The sequence below is a fragment of the Sinocyclocheilus grahami genome, unplaced genomic scaffold (assembly GCF_001515645.1).
Source record: "Sinocyclocheilus grahami isolate Dianchi unplaced genomic scaffold, SAMN03320097.WGS_v1.1 scaffold17.1, whole genome shotgun sequence".
NCBI lineage: Eukaryota > Metazoa > Chordata > Actinopteri > Cypriniformes > Cyprinidae > Sinocyclocheilus > Sinocyclocheilus grahami.
This window is the reverse complement of record NW_015505196.1, coordinates 1,788,914-1,814,892: the sequence shown is the minus strand read 5'-3', so window position 1 is coordinate 1,814,892 and position 25,979 is coordinate 1,788,914. Positions and strand designations below refer to the sequence as shown.

Below are 25,979 nucleotides of genomic sequence, written 5' to 3'. Positions count from 1 at the left end.
CCAAATCTTAGATTGTTTGATTCGGTCTGATATCCTATATAGCACTTTAATACTAACCTTGAATCAAGACTAGTTAGCAGATACTTAATAATTGAAATGGTTTAATAACAATATTTTGTTGTGGTTACACTTGAATTGGTTACAAAATAGATGAAGGATGATAAAGCATAGTTAATTGTACCCAACATGTAAAATAGTACCTGAGAGAAAGAGATAGAGAGAGGGGGGAATAGAGAGAGGAAGAAAAAGAGGGAGAGAGGGCAGAGACCCAAGAAGAGCTCCAACAAAGAAAAGAGGCAGCAAAGAAAAGAGACAGAGCAACAGTTACAGTCCTCTTTTATCCTTTCCTTGACCATGTGACTAAAAACCAAATGTGAGACATTCAAACTGACCAATCAGCAGACTACAACTTCACCCACTGGGCAAAAAGTGTGACAATTAGCAGACCCCCGGTGTATACACATGTTGGCCTACAGGCCTTGATCGATATCAGCACTTCTGTGCCTTCAGGAATGCCAAATGGCCCTTTTGTTACTGAAGATAGGTTTGGGACAGGAAAGCAGAAGTCTTTGGTACATTTTGACTTTACAGTAGAATGTATTTATTTATATTTTTATTTTAAAAGAAATTAATACTTTTATTGACAATGACATATTAAATTGATCAAACGTATGTTACAAATGTTTTATATTTTAATACTGTTGTTTATATTTTAATACTGTTGAAATATAAAAAAAATAAGCAGCATTAGTGCTAATAATAATAGGCTAAGCAAAATAATTTTTAGGTTTTTGAGCGGCAAATCAGCATATTAGAACAATTTCTGAAGGATCATGTGACACTGAAGACTTGTATAATGGATGCTGAAAATCCAGCTTTGCATCACAGGAATATAATACATATAAAAATAGAAGAAAAAAAACTAAATTGTAGTACTATTTCATAATATTACTGTATTTGTGATCAAATAAATGTAGTCCTGGTGAGCATTTGGAGACTTCTTTCAAAGCATTCAAAAATCTTGCCAACCCCAAGCTTTTGAACAGTAGTGTAAAACACAAGACAATAGAAATAGACTTGGGTCTGAATTGAGTACAGAAATGAGTACAATGATAGCTGAACGAACCAGAGGTGTTTTTTTTTATTTTAGAAATAAAGGCTTTGGATATTCATTTGAACTTCCATCTGCTCCAGTTCCTGCTTGAAACCCTCAGGCCATCATGTCTTCATTTTTATTTACCCATGAATTTACTCTGTTTATTTGTATCTTGAAGAAATGTTGTAATGCTTTTAGCATGGTTGCATATCTATTTCAAGTTGTCATCTATCAGTTAGACGAATGTCAATTTATGGCAAGAAGAAAACACATGTCTCACTTTACATGCAGAAACAGCCATTGTAAAATAATCTGGTTTCTTATTAATACGGCTGAGAAAGACCACTGTGACTGTGCTCAACATAACTGTTACAATTGGCAGCTTTGCTGACTTCAAGCATAGTGGTTACTAGAAGGTTTCTTGTCTGCGTTTGCTAGAATTTTAATTTTGTTAAGCTATAATGACAAAAACTACTGTTGAGATGTACCACTGCCTCCAAGCAAGGGAAGCCATTTCACCCAAATAGCAGTTATCTTTACTACCAATTTTGTGGTTGACCACACATAGACACACGAGCACACCCTTTTGATTATTTTGGCAAGGGTTTGCATGCCTAATATCAAAGAGCAATGGGGGAGCAGAGGGCCTCTGACTGCTTCCAGTCTTGATCCAATTTACCAAAAATGTCCACCAATCAGTTGACAAAGCAGAGTGCTTGTATCTCCAAGGAATTTCTCTAAGGAAATCAGTTACCAATGGCAGACTAGGTGTTTATGCTTTTCTATAAAAGTGTAATGTTGGATGAGTCAATTATTTTGCACCATTCCTCATGTGTAAATCCCTCTGGATTATGCTAAAGAGTTTCCTAAATTAATATTTTACACTTTAAATGTGACAATTCTAAAGCACGAAAAACTGTTCATTTGATACAGGATGGACAAAGCCTTTTAGTCATTGACAATGACAGTATTCCTAGCAGGAGCTGTTAGAAAATCAATACAATATATACACAATATATTCAGCACAATTCATTAATGGGCTGCATCACTAAGTATTTAAATAATTGGAATGGCTGGAATGATACACTCTTAGAAGAAAAGGTTCTATATGGAACCTTAAAGGGTTCTATCAGGCGCTACATATTTGGAACCCCTAAAAGGTTCTATATAGAACCCTTTTTAAGGGTTCTTTATAGCCAGGAAAAGAGTTCTATGCAGAACCTTATATGGGTTCCCATCATGGGATCATATTATGGACTTCATTTTTGTTATATTTTAATTAAATTTTATAACTTAAACAGCTCAAATAGGTAAAATTAATGGGTACTTGGGAAATATTCCACCATCACCACACTGGCAGTGAGTATCCAAACATCCAAACACTAATAAAAGTACTTTTTCTGGCCACAAAATGGAATGGGAAGACATGTTTAAAGCACTGGAACAGATTGCAGACAGAATTGAAAAGCCTTTTTTGTTTTGTGTTCTGTAGTGGAAAGAAATAACACATATTGTTCATTTATAGTACATGCATCTGGCTGCATACTCTCTTGCTTGCAGCTACCAAAATACAAGCCTTTTTTGTGATCAGTAAAGGACAAAAAGAAAGGAAAATATGTTAATAAATAATAATAACTATTATTAAAATTATTAATATATCAATAAAGAAATATATCCATACTATTGTTCTATACAATAAAACAATTAGTATGTAGTATTACTAATAAAAAATTATAATTTACAGAACAGCAGTAAAATTACAATACTAATATGCATGGCTGTTTGAATTTCCTTGCCCAGAACTTTTATTTTAGAGGAAAATCACAGGGAGACTCTAAAGCTTCTCTTTTGTTGACAACAGCTATATAAATAATTCTTATTACAAAGTTGGGAACATGGTTGTGTTGCCATGTTGCATTTTCAATTTTCAGTGACATATTTCTCAGGTCGGAAAATGCTGAAATCAGTTTAAAACAGAAAAATCACATCACTGTCAATTCAGTATTTATTTAAAAATATTGTTATTATTAATTTTATTCGTTTTGACACTATGGTTTGGAATCAGTCAGTGGTATCACTCTCTAAGTAAGGTATTATTGCAGCTGGCTGATGCCACTGGATTTTTATATAGATGAATAGCAGCGGTCACAGTAATACTTATCCAATAACGCTAAATGACAAACCAAAGCTTACCATTACAGAGTGAAATTGTGTGGGACAGGTTGGCAACACATTCCCGAACACATTACTCATTGACATTAAAAACTTACTAGCACCTAATAAGGAAAGGCATAATAACAAGTTCAGCACACCTCAGGCTGAAGCATGCCCATGAGCTAAACAACACGAGTTCTATCAGCATCTCACACAGTATGCAACACTAAAATGACAGTGGGCAACATTCAGAGAAGGTGAACCACTGAAAAACAAAGGAGCCAAATTGTGTCCAGCCTCCTCGCATTAGCAGAGCAAGACAACACAGCGAACACCATGCTGACAGGACAGGTCACAGCGATCCAGCAGTTTAGCTGTGGATTCACGTTAAGGAAGGCAAGCGAGGGGTGGGGGAGTGGGTTGTTTGTCCCACAGCAATGACAACCCAATGAGACTGAAGCCTACAGGGGGTGACAACAAAAATGCAGCTATATTCTCCTCATTCTAACTGGATGCATTTCACAGACTTGCTAGGCATAATGAGATGGAAGATATGTTGCAAATAGTTGTATAGTATTGTGATGCATGGTGTTCTAAAACTAAAATCAGCTGGTGGAAATGAAAATCAGCAAACAATCGTACTATATATATGTGTGTGTGTGTTTTAAAAGTCTGTGGTCAGTAGTTTAATGTTTTTATTACGTAATGACATTTAATTGATGTGTTAAGGTATTTACGGTAAATAAATGTATTTTGTTCACATAAATGCTATTCTTTCTATTCATGAATGAATCTAAGAAAAATCATGTATCATGGTTCACACAAAATATTAATGCCACTGTTTTCAACATTTATGATAAAAAGAAATGTGTTTTGAGCAGCAAATCAGCATGTTAGAATGATTTCTGAAGGAAAATTCTGCTTTGCAATCAAATGAATAACTTACATTTTAAAACATATTAAAAAAGAAAACAGTTATTTTAAATTGTAATAATATTTTACAATATTACTGTTGTGTCTACTGTGTTTTTGATCAAATAAACACAGCTTTGGTGAGCATTAAGAGCATTCTTTAAAAAAACACTTGTACATATGTACATGTAAATAATTAAATATACAGTATATACTGTATAAATGTGTTTGTCTATAATTAATATTCAAGTATAGATGCTGATGCATGTGTGTTGTGTCAGTGAATAAGCATAGCACAAACGATGATAAATGTGTGTGGCAAATGAAAGATATTTCATCATTCTGCAGTAATTTGTGTAATTGAACAATATTAAAGTATTAACAAGATAATCAATAAGCAACAGACATATTTCAGATACAGTCTATGTGGATAAATGTTGCATGTGAATTTGAGCATAAGGGTGTCTGCTGGCATTTATTCTTGACTGGGACTGAATGTGAAGTGAACCGTGTGTGAATTGTAAGTGTTTTTGATTAAGTCAGAGCTGTCACACTGTAAAGGTGAAGCTATAACTCTTCTTTTATAATGACTGAACTGTGGACTGATGTTTTCAGTTAATTGTCTCAGCCATCCTGTTTCTATCTATCATTGATACGCTCCTTCAATCTGTCTCTTTCATTCTTTTCTTTTCTTCAAATATCCAGTGCCTTCCCCTTCCTCTCCCAATCAGTCTGAAGTACTGCCCTGTCCTTCTCTCAACTTATGTCATTCTGAACTTTTTTCTCTTTTTTTTACTTATCTGTCATTCTGAACCATTATTTCAAAATCAGTCATATTCTGATGCTATGATACTAGCCATCTGGCTCATCCTTAGTGAAAGTTTGAAAGCAAAGATCATCAATGAATACAACATCCTCACACACAGTCAAATTTACACTCTAAAAATACTATATTAAATTTACGAAAATCTGGGGCCGCCAGTAATCTTTGCAGGATAAGAGGTAGACTGGTACATCAACATTATATAATGTAATTAAATACATGGTAAGTTATCAAATATACAGGCACCAATATGCCATGCAATAATGTCAGAATTATTGTCACTATTTTTTTTTTCTGGTGAATTTTTCCCAGTTGCAGCTATTTTTTATTTATTTATTTTTTATTGTAAATTTAAAAGAGCCAAAGTCAGCTTTTAACCTTAAAATGTACTGATAAACACTGTAATAATGCAAATGGTAGAGTAGAAAGTCACATAACTACAAACTGTTATACAACAGCAATTTCTGGTTTGATTAAAAATCTGATTTGCTGAGAGCCGTTTCCAGAGGTGTGATATTCTAGTGATAACAGAACTTTCCATTTCACCGTTTGAAACTTTACATTTTAAATATATACAACAGAAGACACCACAGAGGCAGGTTATGCATGTGTGTGTGTGTGTGTGTGTGTGTGTGTGTGTGTGTGTGTGTGTGAGAGAAAGACAGCCTGTGTGTGAACTCTTAGTTAACTTTAACCATTTGTTATTTCTGTCACTGATTTGTCTGAGGTAGAATGCAATCTGCGGATGTCAGTATCCTCGATTCTGCCTCCACACATGCACATTCACGCCATCCGCTCAATCCCCTTCGATCGGCTCCAACATGAGCATCCTCTGTGACTGCTTCGCTCTGTTGACCACCATTGATGCTTCATTGGCCTGTGGTTTCCATGGTAACTGTCTCAAGGCCTTTGTTGGTATTGGTGGGAGGGAATGTGAAGTGTCAAGGGCAATATATCTAGGACTGCTGGAAACCAGTTAGACACTTGGACCCAGAGGTGACTCCTTCCAGGGGTTGCAAGAGCAAATCCATGGCTGATGGCTTTCTCTAGTAGGGATGTTTCTGCCTAGACCAGGGTTTCAGGCTGAGAGAGCGAGAGAGAGAGAGAGATGTTGCTGGAAGCTTGGTTCTTTCTGCTGAGAAGGAGCTTGGTAATTGGAGGTTCGCAGTTTACCTACTGCTCCTGGGAGCAAAGGTGGGATGTGCACTCTTGACTTCACAATTCTGCATAGTCAGGAAGGCCCACCGACAAGACACACAATGCTTATAGCCAGAGGCTTTTACACAGATGCAGAATTTGCTGACAGTTTCAGAAGCAACATCAGTGTTGGTTAAGGCCATTCCACACCAAGCTGACATCAAAGAACTAGTGGCGACAAAAGCCGACTGTGTTGTTGCCTGTGTCTGGGCCAAAAAGATTGCGCTTGAACACACCGCAAACACAGCCAGTGGCCAACTAGCACAGAGGTTCTGCAACTGCATTAGAGGAAATAATATCCATACCAGCAGGTGGCAGTAATTTGTATTTGTCATTCAAAAAGGGAAAACCAGACTGCAGATATACAAACCGTAAACAAAGTGCGGCTTGCTTACAATTCTGAATATGAATCATGTTGTAGTCTTCACTTTCTTCATAGCAGTCAAAAATAGTCGCTTACTGAAATTCCCAGATACATTTAAAAGATCCTTCTGTACGTGCACAGACATTTTGAGGGGCAGTGGCCGAAATCACTGGGGGTGGGGCAGTTATTGCTCAGCCATATATGTACAGTATATGTATATGTTTATGTATGTATGCATATGTATATACATATATATACAGCAATGTAATTATATCATATAATTAAAAAAGACACCTGACGAAACTTGACAAATTTCTGGACCTTTATAAGTAAACAGCCAAGTGAACAAAACTACAAAAATGAAATGTGCACTGTTTTTATTTTATTTTATTTTATTTACATTTTTTACATGATTCCCAATTTTTATATTCATGATTTCTAGTATTTGTACAGGTTTTACGTTTTTATTTCAATGTTGTAATTAGCAATTCATGTAATTTTATCTTTGAAGCAGATTTGTTATGTGACAGCATGTGTCAGCATATTAATTCAAGTTTCTTAAGGGTCAAGATCAAGTTATCTGCGTCTCCTGCGCTCCATCAAGCCACTCCCATAATAGCTGTCAGCACTCAATTAATGCGTGACTCAGATTAACTGTATTGCATGTAAGACTCGAATACAATTATAAAGTAATTATTTTATCACGAATAAATCTTTTAATGAGTAAAACTGTCTGTGACTATAGTATTATAGATTACACAACATTATAATATTATTTTCAAATTAATTTTTAAATTATTACAATTTTAAATGATTGTCCCCGGATTAGTAGGGTACTCTTGTAATAAGGTAGCAGTGACTGTGACAGATTTTAAGTATCGATTCCACTTAAAAAGATGCAATCTAATCCTGTTTACATGAAATAAGCCGCTCCCGAGCAGGTTTAAGTTTACGGACCCGTTGCTATGACAGCAAGTCCAGGATGAGCTTCGAAGAACCAAATAATCCAAGATCATGCCAAATTGTCAACAATCAAATCCAGCTAACTGAGTTAGTGACGTGAACGGGCCTCAGGTGATATTCCAAAATATATTATTGAGTGTTTACGTACCATATGATGTGGCCTGTAGTTTATTCGTTTGAAAAATAACTCATCGCTGTCAGTGAATGGCAGATTCAGATCCCAGTAGCTTTATTGGCATGATAAAAAGGTTTTACATTGCCAAAGCAATGATAGCGCTCTCATCCAGTGCTCTTGAGCATTATCAAATTTACAGGCTGCAATGGGCAGCGAATCAGACAGTGATTGACAACACTCTGATCCAATGGCATTAGGCATTGTCAGATTGACAGTACTCTAGCCCAATGGTGTTGGGAGGGCACCGGGTGGCCAATCATGTTCAGTGGGGGTGGGGGTGCTGGGGGGTTCAAGAGGGGCACCTCAGCCAATGAGGGCAGAGGGCAGTGGCTCTAGCCACCGGGCCACCCCCCTGTGTACGGCCCTGGTAAGGACATCATTAAAATAGTCCATGTGACACCAGACTGACACAGAAGAGAAGAAATTGTTGAATAAAGTAATTCTTTGCAAACAAAAAGTATCCTCGTAGCTTCATAAAATTAAGGTTGAACCACTGATATCACATGGACTATTTTAACGATGTCGTTACTACCTTTCTGGGTCTTAAACGTGTCAGTTGCTTTACTGTCTATGCAGGGTCATAAAGATCTCGGATTTCATCAAAAATATCTTTATTTGTGTTTTAGGAGATGAGCAAAGGTCTTGCAGGTGTAGCGAATCAGCTCATGGGGAAATATGAATAATTAACCATAACTAGTTATAATTAACTATTCATATTTTAGATCCACTGTAGATATTTAGCTGACCACTCAGGGTCAACCGTCTTGTCAATTCTAAGAACGTTAATTTCCTGGTTAAAGGAAATAACTTTCTTACTGCACAATTCTATAAATTGGCCATTTGGTTAGGTGATGGGGAGTTCGATATTATTTGTTAAATATAACAAAAAGTTGTGTGTCTGATTGGTCCAAATGCTACACAGGTTATATATAAGATATTATATATTATATAAAAATATCAAATATTTGGTTGGGGAGTTGTATCTTTGGCCATATAATGGGGGTACTTGTCCCCCCTTGGTGTGTCATGGTCGTTAGTTTCGAATATAATCCACAACCTTGTTGAAATGTGTCACAGGCTTTCTACTCATTCCTTTTTTATAATGCACTTCTCTACTGGGGATCAGACAAGTAAACAAACTACATTATTAAGGTTTCAGATGTTTATGTCAGTTTTTTTATGGAGTGCAAATATAAAATTGTTTAACAAAATCCAGTATATTGACCCCAGATGTGGAAAGATGTCAAGGGTGGTCTTCCTTGTTGACTGCAGACTATGATTATTCTATGCCGTTGGCTTTGAAATAAAGATAGAAAGCAAACCATCTTCATTCTCTATGCTGCTTCAACCAAATAAACTCTAGAGCCCCCTCAAGTTTGATTCACTTCTGCTTTGTTCTAAACTGGGCTAGTTTTACTTAGTCTCAAAGCTTTGAAACATCATTAGAAAAATGAGAAAGAGGAAACCGGCGGAGAATAACTTGCAACAAAGCGCTCAGAGGAATGTCAGTGTCAACAGCGGTGAGCAAAGCTGATCTGTGCTGAGCAAAGCAGCCTCTGAGTTGTGAATGTGTGTGGATATGTGTGTGTGTTTGTGGGATGGAGCAGCGAGTGTCAGTAATTTTGCGTCACATGCTTTTAATCCTAATCTTACTGCCTGACCTCTGACCTATGTTCATCAGAAACTTAATGAGTGCTCCAGTAGACAGAAACAAGCATTTCTGTAGATACACTCTTGTCACATTACTTGATACACAACTGGCCGAAATGTCACAGATTACATTATATGAAGCCAGATCATGGTTCACGCTCAGTTCAGCGCACTGACATTACATTAACACCCACACACTGAACAGAAGTACACTAGATGAATAAATTCATAAATGTTATATGTGTTCTATTCATTTTTAAAAGTATATTTAAAATGTTTATTAATAATAATATTTTAAATAATATTTTTTTATAATTTTATTTCACTGAGATTTTTAACATTTAATTTACCACATTGAATTTTATGATTAATATCCCCACCAGAAACTGGGTAGGCATACACTGGACAGGAAAGAGAGTAGAGAGGGAGTAGAAAGGAATATGTCTCAGTGCTTTGCAACAGCCAAGAAACATAATACATTTAACATTTAGGCACATTATAAACAAGATTCTTGTCATCGTCATGTTCTTTATCAAGAGAAATAGTGCCTGACAAAATTATTGTCTTTCAGTCATTACTAAAGAAAAATATGGCAGCACAGTTTTCCTTTGTGTATCACAATATGAAATTTTCTTTAGGGAGTTCAACAGCATTACTTGCACACCAACTGTTTATGTTGCATATTAGCCATGTATGATCATTAAATGCAATAAATCAGCACAGACTAGTATATAACACTCTTATAATATCTCTGTCTCTTCTGCTTGGTATTATACTGGTAGCATTAAGGGAATTCAGTAAATCTCATTCATGGGCAGCTGTTTCAAATCTGAATGTACAGACCTAAATATATCTGTATTCTCATCATTAATATGTTGGAGTGAACATAAAACTGCTTATTATACAGCCTTGTCTAATGCCCCAAATGGAAAACCTGAATATTTGATGTCAGATGACATTAGTATTGTATGGGATGATATTAGACTCTAAATGATTAATAGACGCACCCACAATTATCCATGTACTGTTGCCTCTTACATTTGTAGCATTGGTGACTGTCGTGGCTGATTTGCTCAAATCTGCCCCCCATTTTTATCTCTCTCTCTTTTTATTCCTCAGTTTGGTAGCGTCAAAAAAAACAGAAAACCCTCAAGGAGAAAAAGCATCATCACCCTCTGACTTCCTTGACAAGCTCATGGGAAGAACCTCAGGTTACGATGCCAGAATTAGGCCCAACTTTAAAGGTAGTACAAACAAACCTTACCTTTTACTCTGTTTCTCCTTGAAGGAATACATTGTGCTGTCTTTAATGGTTATTTACCACTACTTCTTGTTTTTTGATTTGATGTCTTTAAAACCTTTAGTTACAGTGATCATTGGTGTCTATAAGATTCATATTTCATACGTTACAAAGCTAATGCAGATGTGACTCTATATTCAGTTTCATGCTATGAAATGATTATGTAATAATGCTTCACATCTCCTGGTTCCAGCTGCCTCTAGACGTTTCTGCAATGACTCTGAAAGCATTCATTCATTATGCTGTTACAGAATGGCCCTGAACCCAAACCATCTCAAACTATAAATCAGCCTGAGCTTTCTTAAATTATTAGCTGGCAAAGGACTTCCCCTCGGAAGCTCATTTACAGAAGCCACTAATTCATAAATGTCAAGTAAATGAGTTCGAAAATATATTTAAAAAAAAACTGGTGTAGGGGTGTTACAAACAGATGTATAATAAAGCAATACATTTATGTACTAAGTTCATTGTACACATCAATATTGTAAGTAAAAAGAAAAAAAAGCAGAGTGAAGCAGATCAAATAACCCAAATTTCGTAACTTTTCCTCCTCCATTAATGAACCATTAGGAAGCCATGCAATATTACTCTGTCTCGTTTAGTCTTGACATCATTTTGTTGTAATCTCAACAAAGCATTTTATTGATATCTTAATTTAAAAAAAAAAAGGTTATATTAAAGCAGACAAGTATTAAATAGCTCATGTGTATTCACACATACATAATCATGAACCAGTGAGTCTAATAGAAAGTATCTTTGTAGAGACTATACTGTATTATGATTGATTTCACGCTTCTCTCCACAGGTCCGCCTGTGAATGTAACATGCAACATATTCATTAACAGTTTTGGCTCCATTGCAGAGACAACTATGGTATGTATTCCTAATCCAGCAATGATGCATGCGTTTTCATGCACAAATGCCCTATGGCAGTGTTTACCCAATATAAAGCTTAATTATTATATTAGCACTGTGTTGATTGTATCCACAGGGTGCAATTAATGCACTAATAGTCTGTCATTATAATTCACAGTTCAGACTTAATGGAAACAGTATATAGCACACTCTCAAAATTGTGTGTTTTGTATTGAGGGAGCATTTCTTCTTGAGTGCATGTCGTATTACATCTAATTCCAGATTGTGAGAAAGACTGTAGGAGGAAGTCCACCGGGGTCTTAAGTCATGAGGGGTGCAAACTTGCTTCCATCACCAGGCTTCTAGGAAGTCATTTTGTGAGACAAAGTTGGGAGGGCTTTAGACACTTTGGACCGCTTTAGACCCATTTCGCCTGTCATGTCAGCCTTCTGCAATTAACTTGAGCTTTCAGTACCCTAAAATGTTATTTTGTCTTCATGTTTGCTAAAAAGCAGTTGCAATGAGCTATCTGTATTCATTTCATTCTGAATCTTCCTGTTACATCATCAAAAAAAATGTGTTTTGTTACAGTAGCATTCTTTTCTGAAGTCAGACCTAGATCCAGTTATACAGTTACGCTGTGGATTCTTTGCTAAACTAGCCGCCATTCAAAGCAGATTTTGCAAACAGACCTTTACAGAGAGATATGGACCCAGCAAAAATGCAACAACATGTAAGGGTGTTAATTCTAAAGCCTAATCTGTGATCAGTGACTTTTGAAATGTAAGGAGTCATGTACAGTCAGACATTCATTTATTGCCATTTATGCATCAGTAAATTAAGCCAGTGACTAAACGGTCAACTTCACACTACTCCTCTTAGTACCATGGAAATCAACTGTTATTTAAATTGTGATTAAATTATATACAGAAAGTGAGCAAAAATAATCACTGGAGCTGTCAATCATACAGTACTGACTGCATTCTGCACTCTAACCAAAATGTGTTATCATCAATGGTGCTGTACACAGCTCAATGATTCTCTTCTTGACATTGTATTTGTACTGTGTTATTTATAATGTGCATTCATCAGAGTGTAGACATTACTGTGATTGGCTACAATGCTCAATGCTGCAACCTTTTATGCAACAGGAGAAGATCTAAATATATAATTATGATGAACATTATCATCTTAAAGAAAACTTTCAAAAGAATTCCACTTGTAATACTTATCTTATCTAAAAACAAACCAACCCATTTAAACAGTGTTCAAATCAGAGGGCTAAAATCACAGAAGATTTTTATTTCTAAAGTTTTTTAGATATATATATATATAAATATATATATAAACACATTATAAACGCATGTCAGGAATAAATAAATCCTTTAAAAATGTTGTTTAAACCCATGAGCTAAATTAAGTATGTGAGTTTACACATTTTATTTGCAAAAAATGTTTTTAAATATATTTTTTTCAAGGTAAATATCATTATTACGAAAAGTATGCCAATTTACAACCTAAACTAACCTGGCCTTTGGCAGACAAAAGTTTAAATATTACTAATCAATTTGTATATATAACAATTTTTATGATATATCAAATGTATCTTTGTTTATTACATTTTTGTTTTCAAGAATGTAGCGGTAACACTTTACAATAAGGTTCATTAGTTAAACATTAGTTAATATATTAACTAACATGAACTAACCATGAGCAATACATTTGTTACTGTATTTACTAATCTACGCTAATGTTAGTTAATAAAAATACAGATGTTCATGTTAGTTCACAGTGCATTAACCAATGTTAACAAGATTTTAATAATGTATTAGTAAATGTTGAAATTAACATTAACAAAGATTAATAAACGCTGTATAAGTGCAGTTCATTATTAGTTCATGTTAACTAATGTAGTTAACTAATGAACCTTATTGTAAAGTGTTACCTAGTAACTGTAGCAGAATTAAATTGGCATCAACCAATCTGTTCGTCCAGTGAACATTCAGTGTAAGTTCATATCAACTCTAGGAAATAAATATTTCCGTGGTCACAGAAAATACTTCCAGTATTAATGCATTAGAGCATGTAGTAAGGATCAAAATCGTAAAGGGACAATTAATTTGCAAGGCAGAATCAGAAACTCATGTAAAAGAGTTTTATTAACTAAACACTAACGCAAACTAGTCTAACAAACAAACAATCACTCATACAGGGGAAAGGGCAAATGAGACTTGATGGATGAAACCATCAGGAAAACCAGAGAATGAAGCTATGAAAAGAGTCAGTTAACCACCTGAGTGAAACCATCAGTGCCATTTTAGAACGGGGTCTACAGCTTATACTAAACCTGTGTTTCGTTTAGTTAAATGTACGATACTTGCATTGCCTTGGCCTGGAATGAGCGTACGGATACGGTTCGGTGGTGTAGGAGCCGTGATCACCTTCTTCCGGGTTTGAAGAGTGATGAACTCCAAAGATGTTCTGACTCAATGGTGATTGGGAGTTTCTTCTCAGTGCAAAGTGAAAAAGAGCTAAGAGAGACATCAGCTGAGATCCTAGGATCTTTGGTAAATGGAAAGTCAAGGCCCGAGGCCTGGAGCAGACTTGGGTGTCCTTAGAGGGGTGCTAGCTCACATCCTCATCTTCTCAGAATCTAACAGAACCGCAGACTGACTGGTTATGTGTTGCAGCCCACCGGGCACGCCCGCACCGGCTCCGGCTCTCCACAAGGGCCACAATCAGAAGATTTTAGCAGAAGACTTAGCAGAAAAAGAACAACATGGGTGGAGCTGTGCGTGAGCCTTTTAAGGTCTGAGAAGATTCACGCCTCTCAGGATGGACTTGTCCAATGAGAAAGGCTAAAATTCCAAGCGGCAGTTTGGAAATACTGGGGAGTTTTATGACCCTTTGTGTGAGAGCATGGTAATTTGCATATGGAATTCAATTGTGTGTTGAAGCAAAATTACTAAAGATTCTTGGAACACTAATAATATAATATACACTCTCGTATAGATCATCAGAAGACAAATTCAAAGCGACCAAACATGGTATCGGTGGGGTTATATTAACTAGTGATCTATCATAACACACACACAAAACAGTATACAATTCAAAAGACAATATTCAAGAAGAGTAATGGTATACACAATGTCCTGAGGAGATGTGTGTTCATTCACAGAAAGGTTTTTCTATGAATTAATTAGAGAAGAGTCCATTTTTATGGGCATTGTGTGTCTTTCCTAAGGGTAAATTAATTGTGAGTTTCTCTGCCCGCATTCCTTTGGGCAATAAAACCAGTGATATCAGCATTGGTTGCCATGGAACCAGAGGCCTGTTCTGCCTTTCTGAGGTGTTAAATGCATTTCGGGGGAAGGGTCCATAGACCCTCATAGTTGGATTGTTGACTGAGGGGTGTTACAGAGTATTTGTTAAATATAACTAAAAAGAGTGTGTGTCTGATTGGTCCAGACGCTACAAGAATTTCAAGACAAATAGAAATCGAGAAGAGCTGGAGACAACAGTGTGGGTTAACAACAACCCTTGGGATGAATTACATCAGGAAAAGAAAAGGGAGAATGGTTCAGATAAGAGTTCATGCTGAAAAAAGCATCCCAGCCTCGGATGTATAGGGACTGTGTTGCTTGTATTCAGGGAGCCATATCTTGAAACCTCCAGGTAATCAGCAAGTGAGAGGCAGAAAGCAGTTATTGTTCTTACTTGTGCAGTTCATCCCTACAGGGATATTGTTTGTCCATTATATGCCACCACGGCTGAATTGAAACAGGCTCCGTGTGTACTTAGCAATGGAACACTGTTAATGTTGCGTATTATTTATTTATTTTTCTTTTTGATGTTTGATCCCATCTTACTCTGCAGACAGCCAAACAAACACACATTTGGGATTACACGCCATTACAACCCAGATCTATACACAGGAAGAAGGAGATGTGCTTTTAGCTTATCTACACAAGTGTCCCAACATTGCTGTCTGTGAACGCAAATGCTCATCACACACACACACACACACACACACACTGCGAGTGCCTTGTCGCCTTCATCCCTCAGCTTGCTCTGAATAAGTTATGCGCTGTGAGATGGCACACTCACTCTGAAGTAATTATGTCTGAAGAGACTGCTTTTCCTAAAGCTTTTTCCTCACCCTGAGTGGACTTCTCTTCATAAATATTCCTTCCTTCAAGCAGGGTACAAGTCTCTTGTCATTTACTCAAATCAACAACTGTTCTTTATGATCCAGGGTACAGCTGGGCTTTAAGAAATAATTTCTCCATAAACCTAATTGGCATGACACTACTTTTTGGTCTGGATTCATTAAGCTATTGAAAAATACATTTAAAAAGCAACTCATGCAGACTCTGACTTGAATGCACCTCTTTTGTAATGGACATGTTTCTGGGATGAAAACTTTTGTATGTCAGTGAAATGTTTTTTCATCAACATGCAGGAAGCCATTTTGGTGTCAAGTGACAAGAAAACTATAAAACAAGAAGTGATATGAAATACAGAAATGACCCTGTAGACCAGTGCTTCTCAAAGTCCGGACTCCGGTCCAGATCCGGACCCGGAGGGAATTCAGTCCAGACCCGCCCTAATTTCATATTTCAAGAACACTAATTATTTCCTACTTTGATAAACGCATGTTAAACTTGTAAATCAAATGTTTAGTTTTTTAACGTATTTTTGGAGATGGTCCGAAATGAAAGCGAAGGCGAGATATTGAAACTTTTCCTTCATAACATTTGTTGTCATGACATCCAGTGAGTGTATGACGTTTAACGTTTGACATAATCGGACGACATTTCACCACTAATCGAGTAATTTTTTATTTTTATATGAATGTATAATTGAAAAGAACCGACCGTCTTCAGAAAAGCTTTGATGTCATTTTCATTTCGTCTTTCCTAGCGTTTTGTATTAGATTACAGCCGTTACCGGGGAAACCGCTATATCTCGGCTCCAACAGAGCCTCCTGCTGGCAGAGAACGAATTTGCATTTGCAAGTCTGTGGGAAACACTGGTGTCTGTCAACAAACATAAACAAAAAGCATGCTTCAGAACTGTTTTGAGAAGGTGCTTTGAGCCATGTATTATTACTATGAATTAGGCTACTACTACTACTACTACTATTACCATCCTGTGCCCTGCAATAATCATTTACTCAAACTCGCTTTTATGAGATGAAGAAGGAAAAAAACAATCGGCCAAACATATCGGCCAAACAAATCAGCATCATATATCGGCCATCAGCTGCCCTGATTTCTAAATATCAGCATCGGCATCGGCCAGTGAAAAACCCATATCGGTCGACCTCTACTATGATTGTGTCCTTAAGAAGATGGTGGAATTCTCCTGTGTTTAGTTTTGCAGTGGCTTGAAAGGCAGTATCAGTGTTTCACTTAAGCTACTTTCATTTGTGCCGCTGTCATAGTTGATACGAGCAGTTGTCTTTTAAGGGTAAGAGCCCTCAGTAGAGGTTCTGGTGAATATTAGATGAAACATAGAAGGTACAAGGCAAACACAAGCTCAGATCGGCCATCAGCTGCCCTGATTTCTAAATATCAGCATCGGCCAGAGAACAACCCTTATCGGTCGACCTCTATTGCGGACACTTAAATTAATTGTTTTTCCACTTTTGCACTATATTTATTTTTTTTAAATAATGTTTATTTGTTATGCATGTTATGTATGTTTATTAAAAACAAGTTTTGTAATAACCAATTGTTCCGGTCCGGACCTTTGACTGAAAATTCAGATTTGGACCTTTGAATGTAGACTTTGAGAACCCCTGCTGTAGACTCTCATGTGTATGAGAAGGTCAGTAAGTAGAAATATCAGATTATTGTTTAATGACATGAAAAGTTTAGTTCAGGTTATCAAATTTGAGAAGGAATAACATTAGTAATACTTAATTTTAGTAAACAAAATATAATTTTAATATAGAAGTAAATAATTATTGGTCACTTTATTTTAAGGTCTAATTCTTACTATTAACTATGACTTTTGCCTCCATAAACTCCTAATTACTCCTTATGAATAATTCAATTTAGGTTAGGATTAAGGGATATAGAATTGTTAGTAATGTGCATGCTAAGAAGCATCTAATCTAAAGTGTTACCTAATTATTTAATAATAATAATAATAAAACAGTTAAGTCTATTACATTGTTATGAAAATAATAAGGAAAATGAGAAGGATCGTCTCGGTTACGTATGTAACCCTCGTTCCCTAAAGGAGGAAACGGAGACATCACGTCTGATGACCGACAAATAGGGATCACACTTAGAGAGACCAATCCACTTTGAGTGTGAACTAAACGAGCCAATGCACATTGGCATGCAATTATTGCATCCAGCTGCCGCTGATCACAGCGTGAGTATAAGTAGGCAGCAGGCGCAGCACATATTCAGGTTTTCGCTGAGGAGCCGAGCCTGTGACCCCGCAGCATTAGGGTCATGGGATAATCCTAACATCCAGGAACAAAGGACACTGCATTAACAGAACATAATTCTGGACAATCCTCAGTTCCCAGACAGCTGACATTCATATGTCACTTTCTGTAAACTGTTCTCCAAAATGAAAGGAAATCAAAGGACAGGAACATCTAGACACCTGAGGACAACGTGTGACTGAATTGCCAAACATTTCAAACTTGGGATTGTTTTAAAAAGAGTCATTTTCTCATGTATTATCTTGTCTGATTATGAGGTTGTGAAGGTCTAACCTCGAGTAGCTGCGGTTTCAAAACATAATTTTAAGGTGTTGTTGTTGAACACATCTACATACAGTATGATTATTCTTTGTAATCCTGACACATTTGCCCGTCCATGTGCAGGAAATCCAACATATTAAGATCTGAGCAGCCCAGTTCTGTACACCAACTGATAAGAACGATAATCTCAAGATTATCTGCGGCTTCATAAAGTGGAGTTACGATGGTGTAATTTGCCATTTAATCAACTCGAGACCAAAATATGTTTTTAATTCCGTCTCCACATTGAAGACTGGTTTTGCATGTCTGGACTGGTGCGAAACTTGATTTTTACTTGTGAATGGCACACATTTTTTCACTATTGCTCATTTTGGCGAATGCTGACAACATGTAGGCTTAGAGTTGCCAATGGTTATGCTGACAACATGCAGGTTCAGTGTTTCAATAGTCACTACCAAAGCGATGAATGTATTGACAGGGATATCTGACTGTACAGAAGTAGCAGACATATGGAGATGTGATTAATCACTGGCTTGTTGGCACAGGCGCAGATTCCCCCTCAATGCCAGTGAGTCCCGCTTGAGTAGGCAATCACACAGCAGATGTGTGGAGATTGTCATGGAGCCACTGAAGGCCTGCAGTTGGTTGAGCAATCGCAGATGCGATGCACTGGTTCTGTCAAGCTCCTCCACACCGACCGCAAAGAAATGTGCAGAGGATAGAATTAGCCGCTAAATTGATGACAAAGCAACCAAGAGATTGACAAAGCAGTGGTGTAACATCTATAATGAAAGTTATGCTTCATCAGCTGAGATGTTGGCCAATTCGGTGATCTGTAATCGGTGAGCGTCAGCTATGTTCATGTCATCAAACCACCACGGTTAGATGTTTTAGGAAGTGGAGCAGAAAACTAATGCTTTGACTTCTTTTTTGTTTCTGCTTAACACAACGTCCTCAGCCTTGAGATGTTTGACTGTTGACAAATGGGAAACTGACACAATTGAGGCTTGCCTAGTCACTAACCGTGTTACGCTAGTTTCCCATGTGAAACTCCATATCAATATCCCACCACTCATGCACTCTGATGCACAGACCTTCTAATGAAGTTCTTCGAGTGCTTTAGAAAGACACAGATAAGATATGAAAACCGCCATCCGCCTTGTTGCCTAACAAATTATATCACCCACGCGCTGTCACCTTCCATTCATTATTAGTGGCTGCTCGTCTTAGTCGCTTTCAGGCATATCCAGTCTGACTATACATAGTATATTCTGAACAAAAGAACTATTGTTGTCAAGAAAGCAGAAGTTCCAATCTCTCCTCGGATGCATTTTTAATAATTTATTTAAGCTTTTATTAGTTACATATTATCATAAATCTGTCTCCTATCTTATTGTTGAGGTTCACTGAGGTTCTGTCTTCATTACTCAAATATCCAAATATCCCAAAAATGATGGCATATATAAAACGGTCACATTCTATCCACAGAACTTTAATTTAATATGGACTGTGAGCTGTAAATTTAAGAACCACATTTAAGAGGTTTGTTGTTTTTAAATGTGTCTCAAGGCAAATGTAAGAGCATGCCTGTAATGTCTCTATATGAGATTGACAGAGAAAAAAAACGTAAAATATATTCTAGTAAGGTTTTATATATTCAACAGTGTTATTTTCATTAACTAAAACTGACAAACAAAACAAAACCAAAAAAATAACGAAAAAATGAAAATGTAAAAAATTACACTTATCTTAACTAGTCTAGTTACCATGGCAACATTTCTCATATGTGTTTAGCTTAAGCTGAAGTACTAAAATAAAACAATGCAAATTCTCTTTTTTATATCTTTCATAACTGTACAAAGTTTGGTTAAAAACAGCCTGAAACCTAACAACTGATTGGAGAATAAAAAAAATAAATCATTGTTTTTGTCTACACATGCCTTTTCATGTCTATTTATTTTTTTGAATAACAGTCCTGGCGTCCTCTACAAAGGACATAGAATAAAATATGAATAAAATGTTTTTTTTGTTTTTCAAAATGTTTTTCTCAATTTGTTTCTTATGCTCCAACCAATGTAATGTCATAAAAAACAGCAAAATTCACAAAACCTTTTTTATGGTTCTCAGGAGGATATATGTATATATATATATATATATATATATATATATATATATATATATATATATATGATGGAGTGTACAGCAGGCAAGAACAGATCTCATTGATGATTGCGTCTCTACATGCCCAATGATTGGATTCCATTTGTAGGCATAAACTTTGCTAAACAAAAAGCATTTAAATTTTATCTTATAACTGTTGGCAAGATAACAGTTGACTAAACTCCATGGCTCGTCACAACCTCATACTGATGATATAACACACCTTATTACAGTAGAAGTCCAAAATCTCCATTCATTATTTATTTAAAGTAATGCTTCTTAAACTTGTCACCCACATTTAATGAAATCTGGGTCATATTTGCTTTGCCCTTGAGGGATTTTGCTCACGGTTTTCAGAAGATGGTATATCATGCAACCTGCCCATGTTGTCATTATGCCTAATTTGACCTAGCAAAAAACAAACTGGGTAACATTTTATCCTACCTTGTTAATAAGCCTATTTGTTTTTCTATCATACTTGCACAATTTGCTTCATTTTATTATTTGCATTTAGTAGTTTTTTTCTCTCTTGATTGCAACCCTATCAGAACAAACATTAAGTAGCAACATACCGGTTGATAACCACTGATTTAATGTATTTACAGCTGTGAAACACAACAAATGTAAACGGCAGTGCATTGAATATGTGAAAATCTCATATAGCATTTTAATGTACCATAAATTTAAGCAATGATGCTCATTTCTATTTCACTTGTGTCGGCTATGCATGCTTGTACGTGAAAATACCCATTATGTCTGATTTAAAACTGACAGAGAGGCCTGTTGTACATCTCCTGTGCTATTTGCCTTGACTGATGTTAAGCATTTATTCTTAGGATTACAGAGTGAACATATTTCTCCGGCAGAAGTGGAACGACCCTCGGTTAGCTTACAGCGAGTACCCAGATGACTCCCTGGACCTGGATCCCTCAATGTTAGACTCCATTTGGAAGCCTGATCTGTTCTTTGCCAACGAGAAGGGAGCACACTTCCATGAGGTCACCACTGACAACAAGCTCTTGAGAATATTCAAGAATGGAAATGTCCTCTATTCAATCAGGTGAGACATCAGCACCAATCAAAATAGTTACTGTAAGCAGCCACTGAGAGTTAACACTGACTGACATTTGACATACATTTCAGTAGGTTTAGGGTCATGGTCTATGAAAACAGCTGCTGTACTAGCTCCTGAAAATGTCAATAATAATCCACCATCCTAGTAATCAAATGCCTCAGCTGATGCAGACTTGAGTCATTAGAGTCATGCTTTCAAACTCTAAAATGTAACTAACCCATCAACAAATGCCAGGATGAACACAGTGTTATAGGATAGTAGGAAAGTGCTGGAGTTAATAGTGAGGGGTAAATCATGTCAGGCTTTTGAAGAGATATGACGGAAAGCTGTGCAGATGTGAGACGACAGAGGATTCACTCTAACTGAAATCCACGTGGTGCCCTGAGGGAGAAGGAGTGTAATTAAAACATGGCCAATCTGCAGCTGTCAGACTTGTCTCTCCTATGCTTTAGTGGCCCCGTTCAGAAATCCCACCACTCAAGCAGCTTCAGATGCTCAAAGCCCTCCACTTTGATTCCCTTCTTTGTCTGAGTTGTGGATTTACACATTACTCATTCAGAGAATGTAGATGGAGTTCAATTTACATTTTTTTGCGCATACACATTTCCTTACCATGTTTTACACTTGGAAAAGCACATATTAGAAACAAGAGGTGTGTGTATAATTTTTAAAATCTATGCCCTTTTCCATTCAATTTTTAGACTGACTCTGACGCTCTCATGTCCGATGGATCTGAAGAATTTCCCCATGGATGTGCAGACGTGCATAATGCAGCTGGAGAGTTGTGAGTAATCTCGTATGACCTCTTCTCATCAAGAGCTTGTTACGTAACTCCCCCACCCCTCATTCAGATTTGTGGAAAGCAGACACTGTTTCTCATTTCATAATGTAACTTCAGCCGGTAGCCAGGATGAGGTAAATAGTGGATTTGATGTAAAGTGTGTTTGGCACTGGCATTCACCTGGCAGGGTCATACCAAATTATGTCATTGTGGATGAGCAGGGCCCTGAAGACATCCTTAAAATCATCATGGAGAAATTATATACCATCCTAGACAGTAACTTAAGGACACCTAGGCACAAAGTACTCTTTACAGACTAAGTGCCGAGTTCCTAGTTAAAGATTAGTGAAGCTAGTGGTCAAAGTGTTTGGCATATTATTCCAAGAGCTTTCTGTTGACTTGAAAACATGCCAAAGCTCAATCAAACTCCCCCATGACTATTGCTCTAAGCAGGGGTTGAGGCTTTTAAAGAAAAGCCCCATGTCATGGGGAATCTGTCTTCATAACTACATATTTTAGAGTGGCCATGTTCATGTCGTTAAGAGAGTTGCTCACTGAGAGGCTCTTGATGATAGACAACAATGTTAAATTGAAGAGAAAATCTCTATTGGAAATAGTTAGCTCATTCAGTAGAACAGAGTAGATAGAATAGAATGGTGACCCATACTTGGAATTAGTGCTCTGCATTTAACCCATCCAAAGTGCACACACACAGCAGTGAACACACACACCGTGAACACACACCCGGAGCAGCCATTTTTGCTGCGGCACTCGGGGAGCAGTTGGGGGTTCGGTGCCTTGCTTAAGGGCACCTCAGTCGTGGTATTGAAGGTGGGAGAGAGCGCTGTACATTCACTCCCCCCACCCACAATCCCTGCCGGTACGAGACCGGTATGGTCATACTTTAATTTCTAAGTCAACAATGGAGGGGGAAAAAACACAATAAGCTGTTTTCTTTTTACATATATGTGTATTTAAAAAAAATCACATCAGTGCCTTAGAATCTAAACTGTCAATCTGAAGCTGAATTCACTGTTCATTAGATGCCTCTGAAGCTATTGCTAATATTTATCTGAAATGTAGTAAATGGTTTTGTAATGTTCTAGCCTTCTGGGACAGCCCTCTCATTTGGCCTCAAATATATCTGCATTTTTATTAATAGACCTTAGATCTTAAATTAAGCCATCAGAATGGTTTAACTAAAGGAATATTTACTTCCTTAATCCTCTTCATCCCTTGTGAGGGCTAAAGGCCTTTGGGTTTATCCAAAAACTAAAAATTCTTCATACTCATGTTGTTTACAGAATGCAGAAGATATTTATGAAGATTCAGTGCATGCAAGTTTGGAATGACGTTGAATGCAAGTAATTAATGACAGAATATGTGAAAGATTAATTTAATGAAAGTGCAAGCTGTTGGAATATTTTCAGAATACGAAAAGGGCTAATTTTACAACATTAACCTCTCCATTATGATATAGTAATACTGAAAACAGCATGTAAAATCGAACAAAAAAAATGATCTTCGTCTTTCTCCTAGTTGGCTACACAATGAATGACCTGATCTTTGAGTGGCAAGAGAAGGATTCTGTACAGGTGGCCGAAGGTTTGACGCTCCCACAGTTCATCTTCAAGGATGATCCTGATTTAAGATACTGCACCAAGCACTACAACACAGGTAATTTTCAAAACATGCAATATAATACAATTTTAATAGCCTGATAGAAACTCCAAATGCTCAGCAACATCAATAATTTACATGATTCAGACTGAATAAGAAAATGTACTTTTACTTCACTATAATCCAGTGGTTCTCAACATCGGTCCTGGGTGCTCTGCAAATTTTGTATGTCTCTCTCATCGGACACACTTGCTCTCTCCTATTGAACTGATGATCTGAATCAAGTGCATTCAAATGAAGAAGACATAGAAAATGTGCAGAGAGGTGGGTCTCCAGGACCTGTGCTTAGAACCACTGGTCTATTCTACATGTAAATTTAATTTAGATTGTTTCATGCTTTCAGAAGCCATTAATTCACAGCACAAAACACATTGCATAGTTTCGTTCATGGTTTTTAAGGATGAGGGGATGTCACGCAACCTGTCCATGTTGCCATCTGGCTAATTTGGCTAGCTTCAACCATGTGACAGATGAATTTCCTCCAAAATGAAATACCGTAGAGTTCAACTGGATGTATAGTCTTTGACAAATTATATGAATAGTGTTTTCTCCTCTTATTGTGCTGTACTAAGCAAGCATGATTATACAGCATTATAGCATTTCATTATTTGCATTTATCATTGCTCTTCTCTACTGCCCTCAACTCTATCAGTCCAATCATGTGGCCCAATTTTTTATGGCCAGTTGAGAATCACTAATTTAGAAGAACAGAAGACCACTGCGAGGGAGGAGAAGAGAGAAAAAAAGAAATCCAGGAGAATGTTCTAGCAGTCTTGTTTTAATGGGATGCAAAGTAAAGGAACAGCTTTTATCAGATGATAATTGAAAAAGCTTGTTATCGCATCTCTATGTGTCTCAATTATGCATCCACAGTGCACACCTGGCCTTATCATGGTTGACATGTAAACATCAAGGGTGTGAGAGAGGAAAATATTTTCAGTGAGTGTTCAATGTCTGAGACTTACAGTAAAAAATAAAGTTATACAATGCCCAGAATGTTATGTAACACATTCGGCTTAGTAGCCTTGAAGTACACACACAAATTACATTTTTTTTTTAAAACTTCAAAACATGCATGATATCGGAAAACTGGTCAAAACACTGTCATAAGACTTCTGAGAATTACTGAGGAAAGATTTGGAAAAACAAACTAAATTGGGATGAGCTTTCTACATGCCTTCGGTCAAGAACCATGTCAGTGCATTGCAGAATTGTACATATACTGTGCACGTTATCATGGCAAATGAGTCCTTAAGAGACTAAGTTCTCATTAGCCTTGTCAGATGTAATTGAATTAATTGGTCAGTACTCTTTGCCTTCTTGCATTTGAAACCTGATATTATCAGTCATATCAGTAGTGCACATATCAGAAGTCATAGGCCACACAGTCCCTGGTGAAGAGGTGTGTGCTTTTGTCTCCCTGTGTGTTTTGCCTCAGAAGGACTTTCTGACAGGATGAAAGACAGATGCTGGTGGGTCAAGGTCAGGTTGCCTCAAATGATTGTCCACAGTGAATAAGGACAAAATGAGAGAGAGACCACCCGTAAAAGACTTGAGAGTCAGGAGAAATGGAAAACTGCAGGAGAAAAAGAATGAAAGAAATAGAGAGTGGGATGGGTGAAAATACTTAAGAGTCAAAGGTCTCTTTTTTGACAGGAAATCTCTTGGCAGTTGTGTTCAGGGCACTGTATGCTTCTATAGGGAGCTACATGTCAGTCACATTATTCCCTGGACTCCCTTCAAATTTTTAATTTAGTAATTGAATCAATATTGCCGCACAAAGGCATATTGACATTGATAGAGTTGAGAGATGAGCATCCAATTAAAATGTAAGACAATTGTAAAGCTCCTAGCTAATATCTGTAGCTTTAAAGGAATTCAGATTTATTTAGTTTATGGATAACATACTTTCTGTATGTATTCAACAGGGAGCAATAATATATTTTATATGCATATAGATTAAATAAGCCTCTTTTTTTCAAGAAGAAAAAAGAAAAAAACCTTTGCTTTATATAGGAGATGTGAGACTCACTCTGCAGGCAAAATTATATATATATATATATATAT

The 25,979-nt window shown here is 36.8% G+C and overlaps 1 protein-coding gene across 1 annotated transcript in view; it reads left to right on the top strand.

The window, feature by feature from the left end:
- Positions 1-5,806: 5,806 nt before the first annotated feature.
- glra3 (glycine receptor, alpha 3) overlaps positions 5,807-25,979 on the top strand; it is a 31,647-nt gene continuing 11,474 nt past the window's right edge. Inside the window, exons 1-7 of the mRNA XM_016233820.1 lie at positions 5,807-5,906; positions 8,311-8,323; positions 10,454-10,578; positions 11,440-11,507; positions 21,213-21,436; positions 22,153-22,235; positions 23,772-23,909. Coding sequence (XP_016089306.1) covers positions 5,807-5,906; positions 8,311-8,323; positions 10,454-10,578; positions 11,440-11,507; positions 21,213-21,436; positions 22,153-22,235; positions 23,772-23,909 — 751 coding nt within the window. The remainder of the gene's footprint in view (positions 5,907-8,310; positions 8,324-10,453; positions 10,579-11,439; positions 11,508-21,212; positions 21,437-22,152; positions 22,236-23,771; positions 23,910-25,979) is intronic.